Raw genomic sequence first — 24,084 nt, 5'->3', positions numbered from 1 at the left:
TTCTGTTAACTATCTCTATCCTCCTCTTAGGGTGTAACCCAGGTACGTTACCTCTTTCTGGCAGATCTGAGCTTTCTTGGCGGAGGCTCGATATCCTAAGCGGGCTAGTTCTTCCAGCAACAGTTCTGTGCCCCGATGGCACTCTTCCTTTGTCATTCCAGCTAGTAGTAAGTCATCTACATATTGTAGGAGCGTTACCTGAGGGTGGCTGGCGCGAAAGTGAGCTAGGTCTTGGTGGAGGGCTTCATCAAAGATGGTTGGGGAGTTCTTGAACCCCTGTGGAAGTCGGGTCCATGTCAATTGCCCCGTCATTCCAGAGTCCGGGTCTCTCCATTCAAATGTGAAGATGTTCTGGCTAGAGGAGTGCAGTCGGAGGCAGAAGAAGGCATCCTTCAAATCCAGGACAGTGTAGCAGATATGGTCCGGAGGGAGAGAGCTTAACAGATTATAAGGGTTAGGCACGGTGGGGTGGATGTCTTGTGCCTGCTTGTTTACTTCTCTCAAGTCCTGCACAGGGCGATAGTCTCCTGTGCCGGGTTTCTTGACGGGTAATAAGGGGGTGTTCCATGGTGACTGGCACTTTACTAGTATGCCCAGCTGTAGGAGATGCTGAATGTGAGGCCTAATCCCTTCCCGAGCTTCCCTAGTCATGGGATACTGGCGCACTGCCACAGGAGTGGAAGTAGCTTTGAGTTCTATGACTATAGGCGGCCTTTCTGCGGCCAGTCCCATTCCGGCAGTTTCAGCCCATGCCCCGGGATATTTTTCTAGCCAGTCATGTATGAGACTAGTCCCTTTCTCCCATTGCTTTTCAAAGAGTCTATGTTCATCTTCCAAACGCATGGTCAGGGCTGTTACTCTCTTATTCTGGGTTACCTCTGGGCCATCAGGAGTGAAAGTGATCTGAGCTTCCATTTTGGTGAGTAAATCTCTCCCAAGGAGGGGGGCAGGGCACTCAGGGATAATTAAGAATGAGTGGGTTTAAGTTTTCCACAAAATAAAAAAAAAAAAAAAAGAATGAGTGGGTTACCCATCCCACTCCCAGATCTACTGATCTTCGGGTAGTCCATGAGTACTGCTGATGCCCTGTGGCCCCTACAACCCAGGATTTTTTCTTGGAGACGGGTCCTGATGGTTCGAATAGGACTGAGTGTTGAGCTCCGGTGTCTACTAGGAACTCAACTGGCTTCCCCTCCACCTTAAGTATTACCCTAGGCTCGGGGAGGGGTTCCGAGCCCCGTCCCCGCTAATCTTCTTCTTTCTCTAAGGCCAGTACTTTCTTCCTTTTTTTTAGGACATTCCCTGGCCCAGTGCCCCTCCTCCTTACAGTAGGCACATTGATCCTTACCTAACGGGACACGGTTGCCCAGGCTACCTGACTTCTTAGTTCTACCTTGGGTCTGTTCTTGGCTCTTCTCCCCTACTACTGCGGCCAAAATCCGTGTTAAGTTTTTCTCCTGTCTTCAGTCTCTCATATTTTCCCTTTCCTCTCTCTCTTTCTTCTTTCTCTGCTCTTTTTCTTCCTGAGTTTCTCTTTTTTGGTATATTTTCTCAGCTTCCTTAACTAAATCCTTCAAAGTATAGTTCTGCATCCTTCAATCCTCTGCAGCTTTCTTTTAATGTCTACAGCTGACTGCCCTATGAAAGTCATAGCCACGGAAGCCCTCTGTCCTTCAGAGGCAGGGTCGAATGGGGTGTAGCACCTAAAAGCTTCCATTAGGTGCTCAAGAAACACTGAGGGGGGTTCCGTGGCCCCCTGTATTACTTCTCTTACCTTAGCCAAATTAGTGTGGCATCTTGCCGCCCCACTGAGGCCAGCCACTAGAGCCTGGCGATAGACTGTCAGTCGCTCCCTACCTTCTGCCATGTTGAAGTCCCAGTCAGGTCTGGAGAGGGGAAAGGCAGCCTCGATGATGTTGGGGAGTTGGGTAGGACGCCCGTCTGCCCCGAGTACATACTTCCTAGCTTCTAGTAAAATCCTATCCCTCTCTTCAGTAGTGAAGAGAGTCTGTATGAGCTGCTGGCAGTCATCCCATGTGGGCTGATGAGAGAACATCAGGGACTCTACCAGCCAAGTCAGGCATTGGGGGTCTTCTGAAAAAGGGGGGTGATTAGTTTTCCAGTTATACAGGTCTATGGAAGACAATGGCCAGTACTGGAGGGGCTGGAGAGGAGGTGGTCCCTCATCTGTTGCCACCAGCGGGGGGGCTGTATGCCCTCAGGAGCAGGGCAACAGTAGTGTCGGGAGACATTCCTCACCGGCAGTGACTCCTGGTACCTTGTGCGGGCCCCAGTGAAGGTTCCCCCGGGGGTGCAGAGGGGGCAATCGCCGGATCCGGCGATGCTGGTCCTCCCTGCCCCCCAACAGGAGCCAAGGCGGGAGGGTATGGGGGAGGAGTGGGCGGAGGGTCGAGGAGAAGATGATCAGTCTGAATTTCTGGGTAGATCTTCTTAGGGGGGTCCGAGCTGTCGCCCCCTTTTCTGGAACCGGAAGATTGGACAGCGAGCACCCGAGGATTAGATGGGGGCCTGGATGTGGCAGTCCACGGCCGAACCCAGGGGGACGAATTCTGCACCAGGTCCTGCCAGACTATGATGTAAGGTTGTTGATCCGGATGGGCTCCCAGTCCTCTCTGAAAAACAATCTCTTTGATAGCAAAAATAAGAGATAAGTCAAAGGTTCCTCCTGAGGGCCAGCCGACGTTAAAAGTGGGCCACTCCGAGGAGCAGAAAGTCTGCCATGGGCCTTTTTTAACCTCTACTGACAGGTCATGACCTCTTCTCTTCACTTCAGTCCAATGATCTAGAGTCAAACTCAGAGGGGTTGTCACAGTCTGTCCCATTATCAGTAGAGATGTCAGAAACACAAATAACAGGAATAACAGAAATATTACAGATACAAGGACCTACCTACCACACTTGGTCCATCACAAACCTACAACAGAATCAGACGGGCGCGTTTCCCGTAATTTTTGATCGAACAACCGGACTTGATCAGCGCCCTTACAGCAGGAGACAACCAGGCGTCCCTGGTTCTCCTCAGTTCCTGGGGCGTCCCCCAGGATTTCAGCCTGTGGTCCTCCGGGCACGTCTACTGACCACTGTCCAGCCGCTTTACGAGGTGCCGAACGGCTGCAAAATTGAAAGCGTGCACACAAAGTCAAACAGAGGACTGAAGACACAGACCAGACAGTTTTCGGGGTACCCCTTTCTTACCTCCAAGGTCGACTCTGCAGGTGAGGGGTGGTCGTCAAATCCCGGACGAGCCCCCAAATGAAAGACTTGGGGCAGGAACCCCCACTCTGCCCTGAGCGATGACGACCCCAATCAACCGCAAGAGACGGCGCTTGATGCAAACAGCAAGAGGATTTTATTCCAGCATGCTGGGGCTTGACTAGCAACTCTTTTAGGAGCCGAGGAGTCAAGCCCTGAACAGCAGGTTTTACAAGCTTATAAAGGCAAAAACCACAAAGTAGGGAGGGGTAGCAGAAATAGCAGGGGCTTTAGGGAGGGGTAGCAGACATAGGGGCTTTTCCAGATAAGAAGAACTCTGGTTCATTACTCATCTGTCTTAAGACAAGTTCAGCAGTTAAACATTTGCTTAGCTTTTTTCTTTCAGAACCAGTTACCGGTTATCTGCTTCAGCTCGGGACTATTTCCTAGGACAGTTACAAAAGGTCACATTCTTATGGTAGGGGGCGAGGGGTGCTGCTACATATCTGGTCCCCCCAACTTTTTGGATTTTGTAGTATTTTCCTTCATTATCATAGGTAAAATGGGGGTTATCACCTAAATCACTATGGGAAGTTTTGTTTTTTGCAGTGAGCTGCTCTTGAACAGAGAGCATGGGGAATTTTTGTAATCAGAGCTCCTTCCCAGGATGAATTACACACCCCAACATATCCCATTATTATCCCCTTGCCCTTTACGTGTCTTCTTTCTGGCTTTTTTTTTTCTTTTGAGAGTTTCACTTTGTCATCCTTGGTACAGTGCCATGGCATCATAGCTCACAGCAACCTCAAACTCTTGGGCTGAAGGGATTCTCTTGCCTCAGCCTCCTGTGTAGCTGAGATTATAGGCACACTCCACAACACCCAGATATGTATAGAGACTAGGTTTTCATTTTTCCCAGGCTGGTCTTGCACTCTTGAGCTCAAGCAATCCTCTGCCTTGGCATCCCAGAGTGCTAGGATTACAGGTGTGAGCTACCACAAGGCCCTAAAAGTCTTCTTGTAAGTAGCGTTAGATATTGGACAACATGGTAGAGATCTGAACCTTCACCTTTTCAAAAAACTTTTTTTTAACTAGTTTTTATCAGATTATTATTAAGTAATTTGGGGACAGTATTAATAATGTGCATAACCCAAAACATTTATAAAAGTAGTGGCCCTCTTCTTCTTAGAGTTTCTTTTTATGGCTTAAATGGAAAAATAAATACTGTCATTTATTGTTTACTAGGTCATAATTTAACCGGCCTCTACCACTTATTGCATGTGTGGCAAAACATAATCATGGGGCAGAGCATTGCCGTCCCTGTTGAGCTTGTTGGAAACTAAGAAATCAAGCTTATACAATGAGGTACCACCATTTCACATCCTCTGGGAAGAAAGAGACAGATGGTGTCAAGTGCTGGTGAAGAGGTGAAGAATTTGAACCCTATACACTTGCTGCTAGGAATGTAAAATGATACAGCCACTTTGGAAAACAGTTTTAAGTTTCTTTCTTTTTTTAAATACTTTTATGATTTTATGTACCCTGTAATAGATGGTAAAATCGAATTCATTCTTTTTTTTTTTTTTTTTTTGTAGAGACAGAGTCTCACTTTATGGCCCTCGGTAGAGTGCCGTGGCCTCACACAGCTCACAGCAACCTCCAACTCCTGGGCTTAAGCGATTCTCTTGCCTCAGCCTTCCGAGTAGCTGGGACTACAGGCGCCCGCCACAACGCCCGGCTATTTTTTTTTTTCGTTGCAGTTTGGCCGGGGCCGGGCTTGAACCCGCCAGCCTCGGTATATGGGGCTGGCGCCCTACCTACTGAGCCACAGGCGCCACCCAATCAAGTTCATTCTTAAAAAAAAAAAAAGAAATGAAGCTTAACCCCATATCTTCTGAGTAAAAAATCTGCGTTTGGACAAGACCTCCAGTTCATTGTCATGCATGTTAAAATTTTATAGGTTCCATTTAACTCATCATGATATTTTCATATGAGAAACATACACAGCTTATACTGTATGATGTACAAGGGCCCAAAATACACATGTCTCTATTGGTGGCCTTATCTTTACATTGTCACCCAAAAAAGATAGTATCCTCACTGAGTTTGTGGATGTTATCTCATCTTGTTTCCTCAGTATTAGAGAGCACATTAGAGAAGGTTTTGTTGTTGTTGTTGTTGTTGTTGTTGTTTTTTGAGACAATCTCACTATGTCCCCCTCAGTAGACTGCCGTGTTATCACAGCTTATAGCAACCTCAAACTCTTAGACGTAAGCGATTCTTTTGCCTCAGCCTCCCAAGTAGCTGGGACTGCAGGCACCCACCACAAGGCCTGGCTGTTTTTTTTTTTTTTTTTTTGAAACAGAGTCTCATTTTGTCACCCTCAGTAGAGAGCTGTGGCATCACAGCTCACAGCAACCTCCAGCTCTTGGGCTTAGGCGATTCTCTTGCCTCAGCCTCCTGAGTAGCTGGGACTACAGGTGCCTGCCCCAACAGCAGGCTATTTTTTGTTGTTGTTGCAGTTTGTCCTGGGGCCAGGTTTGAAACTGCCACCCTCGGTATATGGGGCTGGCACCCTACTCACTGAGCCACAGGTACCACCTGTGGGTGTTTTTTTGTTGTAGTTGTTGTTTGGCAGGCACAGTCTTGGTTGAAACCTGCTAGCCCCGGTGTATGTGGCTGGTGTCCTAGCCGCTGAGCTACGGGGGCCAAACTTCAACTGAGGGAATGTATCTCTTGTACTTATTACCACGTAATTCCATTCATTCAGTCATATAAGTCAAAAACAGTTGTTACCCACTCATTTAAGTAAAAATGAAATTAAATCTCCCCATGGCTTCATGTTCATGGGAAATATGTTTTTTTGTTTGTTTTTTTTAGGGACTGTTGACCTTTACAGATGTGTGTATAGAATTCTCCATGGATGAGTGGGCCTGCCTGGATCCTGCTGAGCAGAATTTGTATCAGGATGTCATGTTAGAGAACTACAGATACCTGGCCTTCCTAGGTGAGAATAACTTAAATGCAGTTCCTCGTCTATACTAAGAATTTCATATTGTTTCTTTGTAGATGGGTTTTGTGGAGTTTCTTCTTTGTAGACAGTTTTTCATGAGTTTCAGATTCTTATTTCTAAGAAAGAAAAACTTAATTTGTTGGTGTAGAAAAGAAAATATTTAAGATGTTTACCTTGGCATTAATCTTACCCTTTTTTGAGCTGATAAATATTCTTCACTACGTTGATGGTAATTTCAAAAATATAGAGGAATACAATTGTTGCCCATACCTTTAAGTCTAATTTCTAGCACCAAATTTTGTTTCAGTAGTACTGGGTAGTGTATTTAAGAATCCTCAAATTCTAAATATTTTAAAGATTCTAAGGTTTCTGTAAGGAACCTCTATTTTTATATTATTCTTTCCAGATCTTCTAAAATGTTCTTTAGTCTACTTTGGCAAGGCGATAGCTTGCCACTTGAAGAATCCCAACAAGTGTCGTGTTCCTTTTTTCTAATAAAACAGGGCTTACTGTCTCTAAACCAGACCTCATCGCCCATCTGGAGCAAAGCAAGAAACCCTGGAAGGTGAAGACACACCAGAAAGTAGTCAAGCACCCAGGTAGGTTGGAAAGAATGCAGCAGATAGCACTGGTTAGAAGTCCAAAGTTCAAGGAGGAAACTACACAATACAATGTGATAAGGGAAGCTCAGCTTAATTGGAAATAACTTCTGAGAAGCCTGGGCTTCATTCTCTTGTGCTTACATAAGGGCACCTGTGTTCTTGTTTTCATTTCTTATGTTTGTTTTCTCACTGAGACAAAGTCTCACTGTGTTGCCTTCAGACTAGTGTGGCCATGACATTAGCCTGGCATGGAGCGACCTTAAACATCTTGGTTCAAGTTTTTCGGTCTCAGCCTCCCAAATAGTTGGGATTATGTGTTTCTCCACAAGGCCTGGCTAATGTTTTTACTCTTTTTAGTGGAATCATAGTCTTTTTTTTTTTGGTTTTTGGCCGGGGCTGGGTTTGAACCTGCCACCTCAGGCACATGGGACCGGCGCCCTACTCCTTGAGCCACAGGCGCCGCCCAGTCTTTTTTTTTTTTTGAGACAGAGTCTCAAGCTGTCACCCTGGGTAGAGTGATGTTATGTCACAGCTCACAGCAACCTCAAATTTTTGGGCTTAAGTGATTCTCTTGCCTCATCCTTCCAATTAGCTGAGACTACAGACACCTGCCACAATGTTTGGCTAGTTTTTGTTGGAGTTGTCATTGTTGTTTTAGCTGACCCAGGTTGGGTTTCAACCCACCAGCCTGGGTATATGCCAGGGCTCTACCCACTGAGCCACGAGAACTGCCTGGAATCATTGTCTTGCTGTTGCTCGGGCTTGTCTCAAACTCTGGCACTAAAGTAATCCTCTCACCTCAGCCTGTCAAAGTGCTAGGTTTACATGTGTCAGCTACCATGCCTGGCCCAATTCTTGTTTCTATTTTTTAGAAGGAATTTAGTTTTCAGTGATATTCTTTCTAGTTTACAGTGAAAATCAAGAACTTTCTTTTTCTTTTTTTTTTGTGAAACAGAGTCTGACTTTCTCGCACTTGGTAAAGAGCTGTTGTATAATAGATCACAGCAACCTCAAACTCTTGGGCGTAAGCAGTTCTCTTGCCTCAGCCTTCCAAGTAGCTGGGACTGTAGGTTCCCGCCACAACACCTGGCTATTTTGGGGGCTCAGTTGTCATTGTCGTTTGGTAGGCCTGGGCTGGATTCGAACTCACCAGCTTGGGTGTATTGGCTGATGCCCTAGCCAGTGAGCTGCAGGCACCGAGCCAGGGAGGCGCCTGTGACTCAGTGAGTAGAGTGCCAGCCCCACATACCGAGGGTGGTGGGTTCAAACCCAGCCCCTGCTGAATTTCAACAACAACAACAAAAAAAATAGCCGGGCACTGTGGTGGGCACCTGTAGTCCCAGCTATTTGGGAGGCTGAGGCAAGAGAATCGCCTAAGCCCAGGAACTGGAGGTTGCTGTGTGCTGTGTGATGCCATGGCACTCTATCAAGGGCAATAAAGTGAGACTCTGTCTCTACAAAAAAAAAAAAAAAAAAAAATGGTTAGGCTACAGGCACTGGGCCAGAATGAAGAACTTTCTATAGCTTACACAGGACTGCTAAATCTGACTGCTGTTTCATTGCTTTTGAGGATGTAAACATGTAAACATATTTGTTTATTTTTGAAGATCTCTGAAACCTTTTTTTTTTTTTTAATTTTCTTTAAGCCATGCATGGTGGCTCACTTCTATAGTCCTAGCACTCTGGGAGAGTGAAGTGGGTGGATCACTTGAGCTGAGGTGTATGAGACCAACCTGAACAAAAATGAGACCCGGCGGTGCCCATGGCTCAGTGGGTAGGGTGCTCGCCACATACACAGAGGGTGGTCGGTTCGAACCCAGCCCAGGCCAGCTAAAACAACAATGACAACTCCAACAACAACAAAAATACCAGATATGGTAGCGGGCTCCTATAGTCCCAGCTACTTGGGACTCTGAGGCAAGAGAATCACTTAAGTTCAAGAGTTGGAGGTTACTGTGAGCTTTGATGCTATGGCACTCCATTAAGGGTGACAAAGTGAAAGTCTGTCTCAAAAAAAAAAAGAAAAAAGGAATGAGACCCTTTCTTTACTAAAACTAAAGAAAAAAATTAGCTATGCCTTATGATAGTTGTCTGTTGTCCCAGCTACTTAAGAGGCTGAGGCAGGAGGAACACTTCAGTGAGTTAGGTTGATGCTATGACCCTTTAGCCTGGGCAATAGAATGAAACTGCCTGAAAATTTTTTTTTTCTTTAGCAACCTATTCAAAATGTGTGAGTGAGCTCTTGATAATAAAATGTGGTTCAGGAATCCGGGGACACTTCAAATAGATGGTATATGTTCTCTGCTTTATAGGTTTGTTTTTTCTTTTTTTTTTTTGAGACAGAGTGTCACTATGTCACCCTTGGTAGACATGGCATCACAAGTCACAGCGATTTCAAACTCTGGGGCTTAAGCAATTCTCTTGCCTCAGACTCCCAAGAAGCTGAGACTACAGGGACCTGTCTCAACACAAAGCTACTGCTTTTTTTTTTTTTTTTTTGGTTGTGGTTGTCCTTGTTGTTTGGCAGCCCTGTTGTTTAGCAACCCTAACCCTAACCTGAACCCTAACCCTCGAACCCTCCATCTCCCGTGTATGTGGCTGGCGCCCTAGCTGCTGAGCTAAGGCACCGACCCCTGGCTATTTTTTTGTTGCAGTTGTCTTTGTTGTTTAGCTGGCCCAGGCTGGGTTTCAACCCACCAGCCTGGGTGTATTAGGCCGGCAAACTACCCACTGAGCTACAGGCGCCGCCCTTTATAGGTTTTGATTCTATTAATGTTTCAAATAACATTCTGTAGAATGTGTAGTCCATCATTTTTTCAGAACACTAAGAATCTCCCCCAAATATAAGAACATACCCTATTATTTAACTTCAACATTTTGTTTTTATATGAACTGTGATAAATAGTTTAATTTCTATATGCTCTAATTTCTCAACTTGAATGTACTTAAAGGTATCTACTCCATACAATACTATGTCATTGGGGAGTTAACAGTATTGCTGAGCATATATTAATTTCTCTCCTTTTTCAAAATCACTGGGGTTGAGGACAGTGGCATCATAGCTCACAGCAACCTCAAACTCTTGTGTTCAGTCACTTCTCTCTTTTCAGCCTTCCCACTAGCTGGGACTACAAGCACCCATCACAATGGCTGTCTAGATTTTCTGTTTTTAGTGGAGAAGGGGTCTTGCTGTTGCTCAGGCTGGTCTCAACTCCTGAGCTTGGGTGATCCACCTGTCTTGGCCTCCTAAGGTGCTAGGATTATAGGTGAGACAACTGTGCCTAGCCCGAATAACTCTTATTTTATAATTATCTCTTAGGATATGCTTATCAGGACTATATCATTCACATGCATACACACACACAGTAGAACTTCTATCAGTTGATCAGTCAAGGGACTGTAAGAAATTTGTCAACATACAGAGGTGGTTGGCATAAGCAACTAGGCCTAGTGTACTGATAGGTACATGTGCTGCATGACTGCTTTATGAAAATTAGATTGAGGTGGTCAACTATGGCGCTTCTACTGTGTGTATTAATGTATTTATACACAGATATATATAAACTTATAGACACACACAAAAGTGCTGAAGTCTGCAGGCCTATATCCATGGTCATGAGTGAGCATCTCCCTCCAAGTCTCTGGATGGGTAGGACCACTCCTAGATCATGACTGGGAGAAGTTGGAAAGGCCCACGTAGTCACTTCAGAATTCTCAGTGGGACAAACATTTTTGAGTGTTTAATTTGAGTATGATGTAATATTTCACTGTGATTTTGCTTTGCATTTCTTCAATACTTAGTAATTTTGAGCACCCTTTCAAATTCTTGTTGTCCATTTATATATCTTCTTTGAAAAATGTCAGTTCAGGGTGGCGCCTGTGGTTCAAAGGGGTAGGGCGCTGGTCCCATATGCCAGAGGTGGCGGGTTCAAACCCAGCCCTGGCCAAAAAAAAAAAAAAAAAACACACACACAAAAAAGAAAAATGTCAGTTCAGTTCTTGGTCTATTTTTAAATCAAGGTATTCATTATTTGCTGTTGTGTTATAGGAGTTATTGATATACATGTATTACCTACATACATATATATTCTGAGTATTATCTCCTCTCATACATCTGCTATAGAAACAGTTTCACCCTTTTTTTTTTTAAGAGACAGTGTCTTACTTTATCACCCTTGGTAGAGTGCTGTGGCATCACAGCTCACAGCTACCTCCAGCTCCTGGGGTTAGGCAATTCTCTTGCCTCAGCCTCCCAAGTAGCTGGGACTACAGGCACCCGCCACAACACCCGGCTATTTTTTTATTGCAGTTTGGCCAGGGCTGGATTCGAACCCACCACCCTCAGTATATGGGGCCAGCATCCTACTCACTGAGCCACAGGTGCCACCCAAATATACAGTTTTCAACATCATTTTTTGAAGGACCTCTTTTCTCCATTGTGTGTTCATGACCACCATATGAAAGATCATGTGATCATATCCATAAACATTTATTTGTGGTTACTCTATAATTTTCCATCATCTACTTATCTGTCTTTGTGCCAGTAACATATTGGTTTCATTTTTGTAGCTTTGTTTTTTCTGGGTTTTTTGTATAGCTTTTTGAGTTTTGTTGAAATCTTACATAAATAAGAAATTAGAAATACAATCACATCAAAGAACAAATTGTCATGGTTTTTACGTTTAAGCCAAACAAACTTTGTAGGGTAGATTTTAAAAAGCTGTGAAGTTATAACAGTTTAAAAACACAGTTAAGGGCGGCGCCTGTGGCTCAGTGAGTAGGGCACCGGCCCCATATGCCGAAGGTGGCGGGTTCAAACCCAGCCCCGGCCAAACTGTAACAGAAAAATAGCTTAGCGCTGTGGCGCACGCCAGTAGTCCCAGCTGCTCGGGAGGCTGAGGCAAGAGAATCGTGTAAGCCCAAGAGTTAGAGGTTGCTGTGAGCCGTGTGGCCACGGCACTCTACCAAGGGCGGTACAGTGAGACTCTGTCTCTAGAAAAAAAAAAAAAAATACAGTTAACCTACTTCTAGGAATGCAAAACAAACATTCATAGGTTATTTTCGATGGAAAACTTGAATTTGTTTGCTTTAATTTCTTAAAACTACTAAGACAAAGCACTAGCTTGTATTTTTATTTAAAGCATACTCCATACTCCTATATAATCTATCCCAAATCTCCCCCCCCCCAAAAAAAAGAAAGAAAGAAAGAAAAGAAACTGTCCAAAACGAAAGGTACTGCAAAATCATGATTTTGAAACTGTGCTCAGCCCATTTTTGTAGCTTTGTAATACTTTTTTTTTTGCGACAGGGTTTTACTTTGTCATCCTCGGTAGAGTGCTGTGCCATCACAGCTCACAGCAACCTCAATCTCCTGGGCTTAAGATATTTTCTCTCCTCAGCCTCCCAAGTAGCTAGGACTACAGGTGCCACTACAACACCTGGCTATTTTTATTTTATTTTTGAGATTGAGTGTCACTGTGTTGACCTTGGTACAGTGGCGTGGCATCACAGCTCACAGCAACCTCAAACTCTTGGGCTTAAATGATTATCTTGCCTCAGCTTCTCAGTAGCTGGGGTTACAGGAGCCCACCACAATGCCCGGCTTTTTTTTGTTGCAGTTGTCATTCTTGTTTAGCTGGTTCGGTCTGGGTTGGAACCTGCCAGCCTTGGTATATGTGGCTGGCACCGTAACCACTATGATATGGGTGTCGAGCCCACCTGGCCATTTTTAGAGACGAGGTCTCTCTCTGGTTGAGGCTGGTCTTGAACCTGTGAGCTTAGGCAATCCACCACCTCAGCCTCCCAGAGTGCTAGGATTACAGGCATGAACTACCACGCCTACCTGTCATGTATTTTGAAATCTGGAAGTATGTCTTGTCTTTATTTTTTGTTTTAGACAGAGTCTTGTTCTGTCACATGAACTAGAGTGCAGTGGCATCATCATAGCTCACTGCAATGTCAAACTCATGGGATCAAGTAATAATCCTGCCTCAGGCTCCAGTGTAGCTGTGACTATAGGTGTGTGTCTCCCTATCTGGATTTTTCTTTTTCTTTTTTGCAGAGCTAGAGTCTTGCTCTTGCTCAGGCCTATGTTTAACTCCTGACTTCAAGTGATCCTCCTACCTCACACTGGCAGAGTGCTGGGATTACAGGTGTGAGGCACCCCACCCCCATATCTTTATTCTTTTTAAATAGCATATGGCTAGTCATAGTTTCTAAATAAAATTTAAAAATTTTTGATAATTGGTAGAAAGTATACCATTTGGATTCTGTTGAACTGAATTTGTTCATCACTGTGGGTAAATATCCTTCTTAACACAATGAAATTATCTAATTTTTGACCTAGAATTTTTTTCAAGTGTGTTTAATTTCTCTCTCTCTCTTTTTTTTTTTTTGGATTTTCCAGTGATTTTCCTTTTCTTTTTTTCTTTATTTTTTGTTTTTGAAATAGAGTCTCCATTTTTCCACCTCCTTAGAGTGTTATGTCATTATAGCTCTCTGCAACCTTCAACTCTTGGGCTCAAGTGATACTTTTACCTCAGCCTCCCAAGTAGCTGGGACTATAGGCGCCTGCTAAGAGAGCTGGCTGGTTTTTGTATATTTACTAGAGATGGAGTCATGCCCCTTTTTAGGGTCTTCTGAAAATCCTGAGCTCAAGGAATCCACCTGCCACATCCTCTCAGAGTGGTAGGCCAGCCATCTTTTGCTACTTTTGAGTAGAGAGTTCTGTACTTGTTGGGTCTATATTATTTATCATTATTATTATTATTATTTTGAGACAGAGTCTCACTCAGTTGCTCTGGCGTTGAGTGCCATGGCGTCATACCTCACAGCAACCTCAAACTCTTGTGCTCAAGTGATTTTCTTGCCTCAGCCTCCTGAGTAGGCGGGACTACGGGCGCCAAGCACAACGCCTGGCTGTTTTTAGAGATGTATTCTAGCTCTAGCTGAGGCTGATTTTAAACCTATGAGCTCAAGTAATCCATCTGCCTCGGCCTCCCAGAGTGCTAGGATTATAGCCATTAGCCACTTATTATTTTTTTTTTTTCTGTAGACAGATCTCATTTTCTTGCCCTTGGTAGAGTGCTATGGCATCATAGCTCACAGCAACCTCAAATTCCTGGGCTTAAGAGATTCTCTTGCTTCAGCCTCCAAAATAGCTGGGACCACAGGTGCCTACCACAATGCCCAGATATTTATAGAGATGGAGTCTTGCTCTGGCTCAGACTGGTCTCGAACCTGTGAGCTCTGGCATGAGCCACTGTGCCCAACCTCAGTGTCTGACTTTTGATTGTGGATGTTTAGTTGATGATCGTTCACAGAATTTTTTGAAACAGAATGACTTAGGCTCAGTTCCCATAGCACAGTGGTTAGGGGGCCAGCCACATACACCCAGGATGGCAGTTCAAATCCGTCCCGGGCCAGCTAAACAACAATGACAAGTGCAACTAAAATAAAATCTGGGCTTTGTGTCAGACACCTATAGTCCCAGCTACTTGGGAGGGTGACCTAAGAGAATCACTGAAGCCCAAGAGTTTGAGGGTGCTGTGAGCTGTGATGCCACGACACTCTACCGAGGGCAACATAGTAATGCTCTGTTTCAGAAAAAAAAGAAAGAAAGAAAGAAAAGGACTTACTGTTGCCAATTTATTGTCATCTCTGATTCTTGCAGCTATCCCTACTTCTCATGTCTTTGTGTCTCAGTGATTTGTGTCTGAAATTATTTGAGTGTGTTTTTAATAGCTATTTTATTGTACCTACCATGGTAATTATACTTTTTTTTCTATATTTCAAACTGGCAGCAACTAAATTTTTTCAGACACAGTCTCAAGCTGTCACCCTTGGTGGCGTGCCCTAGTGTCACAGCTCACAGCAACCTCAAAATCTTGGGCTTAAGCAATTATCTTGCTTCAGCTTCCCACGAATACAGAGGCCCGACATAATGCCCAGCTATTTTTTGTTGTTGTGCTTGTCATTGTTGTTTTAGCTGGCCTGGGCCAGGTTTGAACCTGCCAGCCTTGGTGTATGTGGTTGGCATCCTACCCACAGAGCTATGGGTGCCGCCCACTAAATTTTCTTTTTAAAAATTCTTCTTTCATGCCAGGTGAAGAGGCTCATGCCTATAATCCTAGCACTCTCGAAGGCCGTGATGGGTGAATTGCTTGATCTCTCAGGTTTGAGACCAGCCTAAGCAAGAGTCAAACTCTATCTCTAAAAATAGCTGAATGTTGTGGTGGGAGACTGTAGTTCCAGCGTATTTGGAAGGCTGAGCCAAGAGAATTGCTTGAGTCCAAGAGTTTGAGGTTGCTGTGAGCTATAACGCCACATCCCTCCTCCAAGCGTGACAATATTTCACCTTTGGTTTCAGCACCCACACTCTGTCTTGTAAACTATAGCACCATTCCTTTTAGCAATGTTCTTTATAGAGGTCAGAAACTTTATTTTGTAAAAGCCCTCAAAAGCAGGCAGGATTAACACAGGTGTCACTCTTTTTCTTCAGGAGAAACCTGGGATTTAAAGGTTTACTTTCATATTCAGCATGCTGTGTTAAGATAGGGTTACGTGTGTAGTGTGTAAATAGGACAAACTTTTGTTCCCATACTTTGTGATTTTCATCATTATTGTGTTTTCTTTCTTATTTTATGGGCTTAGAAATTGTTGAGACAGAGTCCCAACAAGTAGAATGGTATGGCATCAGACCTCACAACAATGTCAGTGTGGATTTTTGGTTCCAATGGTGTATCAGTCTTGCTCAAGATACCCTCCAAGGTCTGTTTTGAAATGATCCACCCACGTTAGTCTCCCAGAGTACTACGACTTCAAACTTGAGCCACTGTGTCATCCTGTATGTGCCTCTTAACATTTTGGTCACCTGATGGGCTGCAAATTCTTACTTGGTTTTTATAATTTCCAAAAACAGCAGGGTGTATTCGTTACATGTATGTATCTTCAAAATTATTAGGTCCCGTGTACTGTATTATGCCCTCTTCCTAATGTGCTTGGCATAATTTTATATTTTTAAATTTCTTTCAGCTACATCTAATCATTCTACTGAAGACCATTCACAAGACCTGGGTATAAATACTTTCTTCCCAAAGATAATCCTAAGAAGATATGAAAACTATGGCCCTGAAAATTTAAAATTAACAAAAGATTGGGAAAGGGTGTATGAGTGTATGTACCAGAAAGTATGTTTATAGTGGACTTGACAAATATCTAAAAGCTCCTCATGGCAAAATCTATGAATTCAGTAAGTGTTTGAAAGTCATCAAAAAATTATCAAATCTAAGTACACATAAGATAATACATAACAAACCTTTTGGGTGTATAAAATATGAGAAAACCTTAAACCTATGCTCATGCATTAGAAATCATAAAATAATTCATTTTGTGGAAAAGCAGTACAAATGTAAAGGATGTTGCAAAGTCTTTAAATGTTGCTCAAGCCTGTTTACTCACAGTGGACTTCATACTGTAGAAGAACTCTACCAGTGTGAAAATTATGGGAAATGTCTTAGCCATAGTTCAAAATATTCTAACAAGAAGAGAATTTATAATGGAGGGAAACCCTACAAATGTGAAGAATGTGGCAAATCCTTTACCTGGTACTCACACCTTTCTGCACATGAAAGAATTCATTCTGGAGAGAAACTCTACGAATGTGAAGAATGTGGCAAATCTTTTACCTGGGACTCACACCGTTCTGTACATCAAAGAATTCATTCTGGAGAGAAACCCTTCACATGTCAACAATGTGGCAAAGCCTTTACCCGGTACTCACACCTTTCTGCACATGAAAGAATTCATTCTGGAGAAAAACCCTTCAAATGTCAAGAATGTGGCATAGCCTTTCACTGGTACTCAAGCCTTTCTGCACATAAAAGTATTCATACTGGAGATAAACCCTTCAAATGTCAAGAATGTGGCAAAGCCTTTAAACGTTACTCAAACCTTTATGTTCACCAAAGAATTCGTTCTGGAGAGAAACCCTACAAATGTCAACAGTGTGGCAAAGACTTTCATCACTATTCATGCCTTATTATGCATAAAAAAACTCATTCTGAAGAGAAACCCTACAAATGTCGACAATGTGGCAAAGCCTTTACCCACCACTCACACCTTTCTGTACATCAAAGAATTCATTCTGGAGAGAAACCCTACACATGTCAACAATGTGGCAAAGCCTTTAAGCAATACTCAGGACTTTCTGTACATAAAAGAATTCATTCTGGAGAGAAACCCTAAAAATGTGGGGAATGTGGCAAATCCTTTAATGTTAGTTCAACCCTTCCTACCCATCAAAGAATTCATTCTGGAGTGAAACCCTACAAATGTCAACAGTGTGGCAAAGCCTTTAACTGTAGTTCAAAACTTACTGAACATCAAAGAATTCATTCTGGAGAAAAATCCTACAAATGTCAGCAATGTGGCAAAGGCTTTAATCAGAATTCACATCTTTCTGCTCATGAAAGAATTCATTCTTGAGAGAATCCTACAAATCTCAAGAATGTGGCAAAGCCTTTCACCAATACTCAAATCTTTCCACACATAAAAAAAGCATTCTGAAGAGAAATCCTACTAATATCAAGAATGTGGCAATGTCTTTAACCGGTACTCATACATTTCTAGACATGAAAGAATTCATTCGGGAGACAAATCTTTCAAATGTCAACAATGTGACAAAGCCTTTAATCACTAGGTGAACATTTCTAGACATAAAATAAATCATTCTGAAGTGAAACCTTACAAATGTGAACAGTCTGGCAATACCTTTAACTGAAGCTCAAATCTTATTACACATATGAGAGTTCATATTGGAGGCTTGGTGCCTGTAGCACAGTGGTTATGGCACCAGCCACATACACCAAGGGTGATGGGTTGGAACCCGGCCCTGGCCAACTAAACAACTACAACCAAAAAATAGCCAGGTGTTATGGTGGGCACCTGTAGTCCCAGCTACTTGGGAGGCTAAGGGAAAAGAATTGCTTAAGCCCAAGAGGTTGCTGGGAGCTGTGATGCCATGACACTGTACAAGGACCACATACTGAGACTCTGTCTTTAAAAAAAAAAAAAAAAACTCATATTGGAGAAAAATCTCTATGAATGTGAACAGTGTGGCAAAGGTTTTAGTTGGTCTTTAACCCTTAGTAAACATAAGAGAAATCATACCAGAGAAAAATGGTAACAATATGAAGATGTGGCAAAGCCATATGCCAGTAGTCACAGTTTTCTTTACCTAATAGAATTCATGTTAGAGAGAAACTCTACAAATGTGAAGAACTTGACAAGTGTTTCTCTTGTGCTCAAACCATTTTATATATGGAAAATTTGTAATAGGGAAAAACCCTACAGATGTGAAGAAAATGTTGAATCCTCTAACCCTACACATGTACTGACACATTTCAGTACATAACAGAATTCATAGAGAAATTCGATGTATGTGAAGAGTGTGACAATGTCTTTAAATATTTCTCATGCTTTTCTAATTGTAATTCATATCAAAGAAATACTCTTCAGGTGGTGCCTGTGGCTGAACGGAGTAGAAAGCAGGCCCCATATGCTGGAGGTGGAGGGTTCAAACCCAGCCCCGGCCCAAAACTGCAAAAAAATAAAAAAAAGAAAGAAAGAAAGAAAGAAATACTCTTCAAATATCAATCATGTCTGAAAGCCTTAAAATTGTGTTTATCCTGTTAGTTAGGACTAAGGAGAGACAGGGGCAGATGATTCTAGGAGACCCTTTTTGATAGTAAGAGGAACAAATTTACCAGAGGGGTCTTCCAAGAAAAAAAGCTAGCATTTCAAGAAGGCTTCCATTGGGAGACCTAGCTGTGTGCATTGCCAGAGTTTAAAGGTTTGAGACAATCCGGAGCCAGAGCAATACCTCATCTCTGAAAATAGCCAGTTGTTGTGGTGGGCACATGTAGTCCCAGGTACTCAGGAGGCTGAGGCAAGAGAACCACTTGAGCCCAAGAGTTTGAGGTTGCTGTGAGCTATGATGCCAAGGCCTTCTACTGAGGGTGACAAAGTAAGACTCTCACACACCCACACAAAAAAAGGCTTCCAGAAACTGATCAGATATTTGCTCTACAAAAATGAGTTTCAGAAGTAGATGTGCCACCTGGTGGAGATAATGACCAAGACCACAAATATAGTTCTTTGGAGCATGCATACAAGTATGGTATCTATAGTTTCAAGTGACCCATTGCCATTAACATAGTAAAATTTACACCAGTTCTATCATACTTTACAAATACAATGACAACTTCTGGGCATTGCCTCACAGTAATAGAAAATGGAAGGACTCTCCTGTGAGAGACTGAGCACCAGGCTTGTACGTACAGTCATGGGTTCGCCCAGCGGGACAATCTCCTAGCTGGCATGGAGATGTCTTGCAGCCTGGAGACAAGACTCAAGCAACTGAATGCTTTAATGAGATAAGATCAGTCCCTCGTTAGCAAGCAGGTGTTGGACATTGAACAATTGTGGGGCTTCAGAGTGGGAGTCCAGCCCTAGGGAAAGAGCACGTATTGACCATTAAGCACAGTGATCTTGGTGCATGGGCTCCCCACACCTGTTGCATAATGTTTTAATAAAAGGCCACAGCAAAGGTTCCTTGGGGCTTCCCTGGACCTATGGGGAATCTAACTCTTACAAGCATTGTACTTTTAATCCGTGTCCTGGCTGTTTCCTTCGCAAGGTTTTGGGGTGCCACAGCAGCACCAACAAGGGTGACGAGGTGCCACAGTGGCACCGACACTCCATTTTGGAAGTTTTATTGCTTTCCAGGAAAAATCATGAATATTTTTCCCCATACCACTTAACACAGAATTTTAAAATCAGCATAAAAGGGAAAAATCTTACTAAACCCAAGGTCGTCTGCATGAAGCATGCATACAAGTAAGGTATCTATAGTTTCTGCAAGAAGGTAGATGTTTCTTCTCTGTAGGGTACTGTCTTTTAATAAACTTTGACCTTTTGCATACTTGTGTCTACCTGATCTGCTCATTTGTTCCATTGTCTTGGTACCAGCAACCATTCTTTGGCAGCTGGAACAAAAACCAGGGGAAACAAGAGTTTTGGTGCCGAAATCAGGGAGGAAAGTATGCATCTACAGCAAAGATAAGCTATTGGAACATAGACGTTGTGAATTCACTCTGGCTGGTGCATATGACTTATCATTACTTATTACTTCTGCGTCTCTCTCACTATCTCTGCTTTTCAGGAAATGTATCTTTACCTGCCACTGCTCCATGTCCTTTTTTCTTCATCTCCACAATATACTTTACCCCCACTTAGCCCTGATAATCAAAAGCTTAACAAGGTGCCTCAGGCTTGACAAGAAGAATGTTAAACCAGATGCTTAAAGTGTTGATAAGGAGAATAGGGATGAGCAGACAGTGAAAGAAAGCCTTGCCAGCAGTAGGTTCCAAGAGCAGAAGGAAGCTTTTCAAATGGTTGCTACCACTATGGCAAAAGGTTGTCAGGGACCAAGTTCCTCTAGAAGCTCAGGCAAAGAGACAGCAGGCCCAAGCCCTTCCCTCATTATGACTATGGGTACTGGGAGTAGGAAATGGCTCAGGAAGGGGCCTCTGCTCTGACCATGCCCTCACTACTAGAGACATGCACTAGAAGTGACATTGGCCTCTCCTGAAGAACGGATCACACCTTCGAGATACTGTGAAATCCCTGAACAAGCACTGACTGTCTGGAACTGCTTCAGTCTGATAGACACACTTCAGCTTCAGAACAAGGTCCACTTTCTGATGCTGGGATGGGTGATTGTTGGGTAGCTGTCTTTCTCTATCACAGTAAAGAAGCTATTGTTTGCTGGGTGCTGTGGCTCAACCCTGCAATCCTAGCACTCTGAGAGGCCAAGGCAGTGGATCACCTGAGCTCACGGTTTCGAGACCAGCCTAAGCAAAAAGAGAGAACCACGCCCCTACTAAAAAATTGGAAAAACTGAGGCAAGAGGATTGCTTGAGCCCAGGAATTGGAGGTTGCTTTGAACTATGATGCCAGGGCACTCTACCCAGGGCGACAGCTAGAGACTCTGTAAAAAAAAGAATCGAAGAAGGTAAAATACAAACCCCTGTGTATTTTAAAGTTCCTGTGCTCACAGGCTGATGTTTTGTTTATCCCTTTCCACTCACCTCAGGGTGAGACCCCATGAGTAGGACAAAAGCAGTGGAGAACTGGCAAGTGTTTGTGTGTGTTCATTTGGTCTAATCCACCGGCAGCTGTAAGTACAGCAGCAGTGAGATTGCAAACTGGAAAGGCCTCACCTGTGAGCTGTCTTGGTTTTTTGGACTTGGCACGCAGTTGAATTACCTTGGGAGAACTTGGGAAAGAGTGCAGAGAACTTTAAATGTTGTCTAGGGCCTAAGACTGAGCCACTGAGCCAGATGGAGCTGCCCCAGTAAGCTCTGCCCTCAGGTTTGCAGGGCAAGGATTGGGCGGAAGCAAGTAATCTAGTGACTGAGTAGCCTAAGGGTAGGAACTGATATACCTTACAGCCTTAGCCATCAGGGGCATAGAGTGAGACCGGTTTTGGCACACTGTATAAGAGGATAGCCACTTCAGAAGTGATCCCAGTGATAAGTGCTTTTCTGGGAAATCTTCTGCTTAGCCAAGATTCACAGTTTAAAGTGCCTTTTAAGTGGGCAGAGGAGAGATTTAGGGTCTCCCCCTGCTAGATTTAAGAATTCAGCAGAGGTCTCCAGTCTCCATCTTGTACAGCTGTACCAGCACTGTGATTAATATCTCATACCCCAGAAGATCACCTGTTGCTCAGACAATATCCAGCAAGATATATATATACTGCTTTGCTTTTGGTTTTGTTTTTTGTGGATTTTTTGTTTTTAATTTCAACATTTTCCCTATAGATTTTTCCTTTCTTTTTTTTCTCTTTCTTTTCTTTCTTCATTTTTCTGGTTTAAATATAATTGCCCATTGTTGACTGTTTCAACAATTAGAATTTCATTTTTGCTAGTGTTTCTACCCCTATTATGTGGTTTTTCCCCAAATTTTATCCTGTAGAGTTTTCTGTTTGCTTGTTATGGTTTGATCTATAGCATTTTTGCCTTTCCTGTCTACTTGGTGGAGGTACGTACTGTGTCCGAATGGGCTAGCAAAGAGCTGCAGTCCTCAAGGGAACCACCCAAACTGGCACCGTCATAGGTAGGTTTGTTTTTTTTTTTTTTTTTTTTGGTGAAAAGATATATATTTAGAATAGGTCAACTGGACTTGGTTTAGATGATCCCAATTTTGTTGACAATATCCAAAGCATCAAAATCAGGAGCCAGCTGAACATATACCTTCTTCTCACCATCAGGCCTGATTAGGGTGTTGACCTTGGCCACATCAATGTCATAAAGCTTCTTCACAGACTGTTTGATCTGGAGCTTGTTGGCTCTGACATCCACAATGAACACAGGTGTGTTGTTGTCTTGTATCTTCTTCATGGCAGACTCAATGGTCAGGGGGAACTTGGCGATTGCATAGTGGTCAAGCTTGTTTCTCCTGGGGGTGCTCTTCCAAGGATATTTAGGCTCCCTCTGGAGCCTCAGAGTCTTTGGCTGCCTGAAAGTGGTTGGTGTATGAATCTTCTTCTTTTTTTTTTTTTTTTTGTGGCTGTGGATGCCTTTTAGCACTGCCTTCTTGACCTTCAATGCCTTTGCTTTGGCTTCAGCTTTGGAAGGGGCAGGAGCTTCCTTCTTCCCTTTCTGTGTCATCTTGTGAAAAGAGGTTGGGGGTTTTTAAGATAGAGTCAAAGTACCCTACTATACACCTATATTGCTCCTGTCTCCACATTTCTGTGCCACTCTTCTTTTTGTCAATATTCCCTTTTACCCACTCACTCTCCTTTCTCTATTTTCTCTTTTTTTTTCTTTATTTTTTTCCTGTCTTGCTCTTTAATCTTCTCATCCTTCTGCTCCTGGAACCAAAGGACTCATTGAAACCCTAGTCCAGAGGCACAGAAACTTAAAGAGTAAGAGAAAGTGAAAGGAAAATTGGACAAGGAAACAGGTAAAAGAAATCATTCATGAGGGAGACTCATCAGAAAACTACTGGCATCATGAAAAACCAGTCCAGTGCACCTCCCCACACACACCAAGGGACCATGAGGTAGCTACTGCAGAGGATTCCACCTATAAAGAAATGTTAGAAATGACAGAAAGGGAATTTAGAATATAGATGATGAAAACAATAAAGGAAATGATGGAAACAATGCAGGAAACTGCAGATAAATAGATGGAAAATAACCAAAAGGAAATCCGAAAACAGAATCAAATAAGAGATGAATGATATGAAGAATATAGAAAGGATATAGCGGAGCTGAAGGAACTGAAGTAGTCAATTAGGGAACTTAAAGATGCAATGGAATGTATCAACAACAGATTAGACCATGCAGAAGAAAGAATTTTGGAGGTAGAAGACAAAGCTCTTGAGATAACTCTCATAGTTAAAGAGGCAGAAAAGAAGAGAGAGAAAACAGAATGTTCCCTGACAGAATTATGGGACTTTATGAAGTGTTCAAACATACAAGTTATAGGTATCCCAGAAGGGGAAGAAAAATGCCCCAGGGCATGGAATCCATACTAGAGAACATTATAAAGGAAAATTTCCCAAATATCACCAAAGAGTATGACACACTCCTTTCAGAGGGATTTCAGACCCCAGGTTACCTCAACTCTAACCGAGCTTCTCCAAGACACATTGTGATGAACCTGTCCAAACTCAAAACAAAAGAAAAGATTCTTCAAGATGCCAGGGATTAGTGCCAGTTGACCTACAGGAGCACATCCATCAGGGTGACTGCAAATGAAACCCCAGTGAAACTTTTTCAGCAAAAAGACAATGGTCATCTACCTTTAATCTACTTAAACAGAATAATTTCCAGCCCAGAATTCTATATCCTGCTAAGCTAAGCTTTAAAATTGACAGAGAAATTAAATCATTTACTGATATACAAACATTGAGGAAATTCTCCACAACAAGATCAGCTCTACAGGAAATACATCAACCTGTTCTACACACTGACCATCACAATGGAACAACAGCAAAGTAAGAACTCAGCAATTAAAGGATAGAACCTAGTTTCCACAGTGATGCAAAAGATAAAACTAAGCAATGGACCCTCACAAAATAAGATGAATAGAACACTACTACTTATCAGTTATCACAATAAAAGTTAATGGCTTGAATTCCCCACTGAAGAGACATAGATGGACTGACTGGATTAAAAAACACAAGCCA

General features: G+C 43.0%; 2 protein-coding genes across 3 annotated transcripts in view; both read right to left on the bottom strand.

The window, feature by feature from the left end:
- LOC128572304 (zinc finger protein 43-like) overlaps positions 1-24,084 on the bottom strand; it is a 505,819-nt gene that overhangs the window by 170,180 nt on the left and 311,555 nt on the right. The window lies entirely within an intron of this gene.
- LOC128572311 (60S ribosomal protein L23a-like) lies at positions 22,077-22,559 on the bottom strand. The gene has a single exon (XM_053572134.1). It carries the CDS (start codon positions 22,557-22,559, stop codon positions 22,077-22,079), a length of 483 nt encoding a protein of 160 aa, XP_053428109.1.

The sequence above is a fragment of the Nycticebus coucang genome, chromosome 20, assembly GCF_027406575.1.
Source record: "Nycticebus coucang isolate mNycCou1 chromosome 20, mNycCou1.pri, whole genome shotgun sequence".
NCBI classification, from domain to species: Eukaryota; Metazoa; Chordata; class Mammalia; order Primates; family Lorisidae; genus Nycticebus; species Nycticebus coucang.
This window is presented reverse-complemented; position numbering and strand designations above follow the sequence as displayed.

Bases quoted from the DNA above. Each gene is read 5' to 3' on its own strand.
- LOC128572311 (XM_053572134.1), bottom strand. From the start codon at position 22,559: ATGACACAGAAAGGGAAGAAGGAAGCTCCTGCCCCTTCCAAAGCTGAA.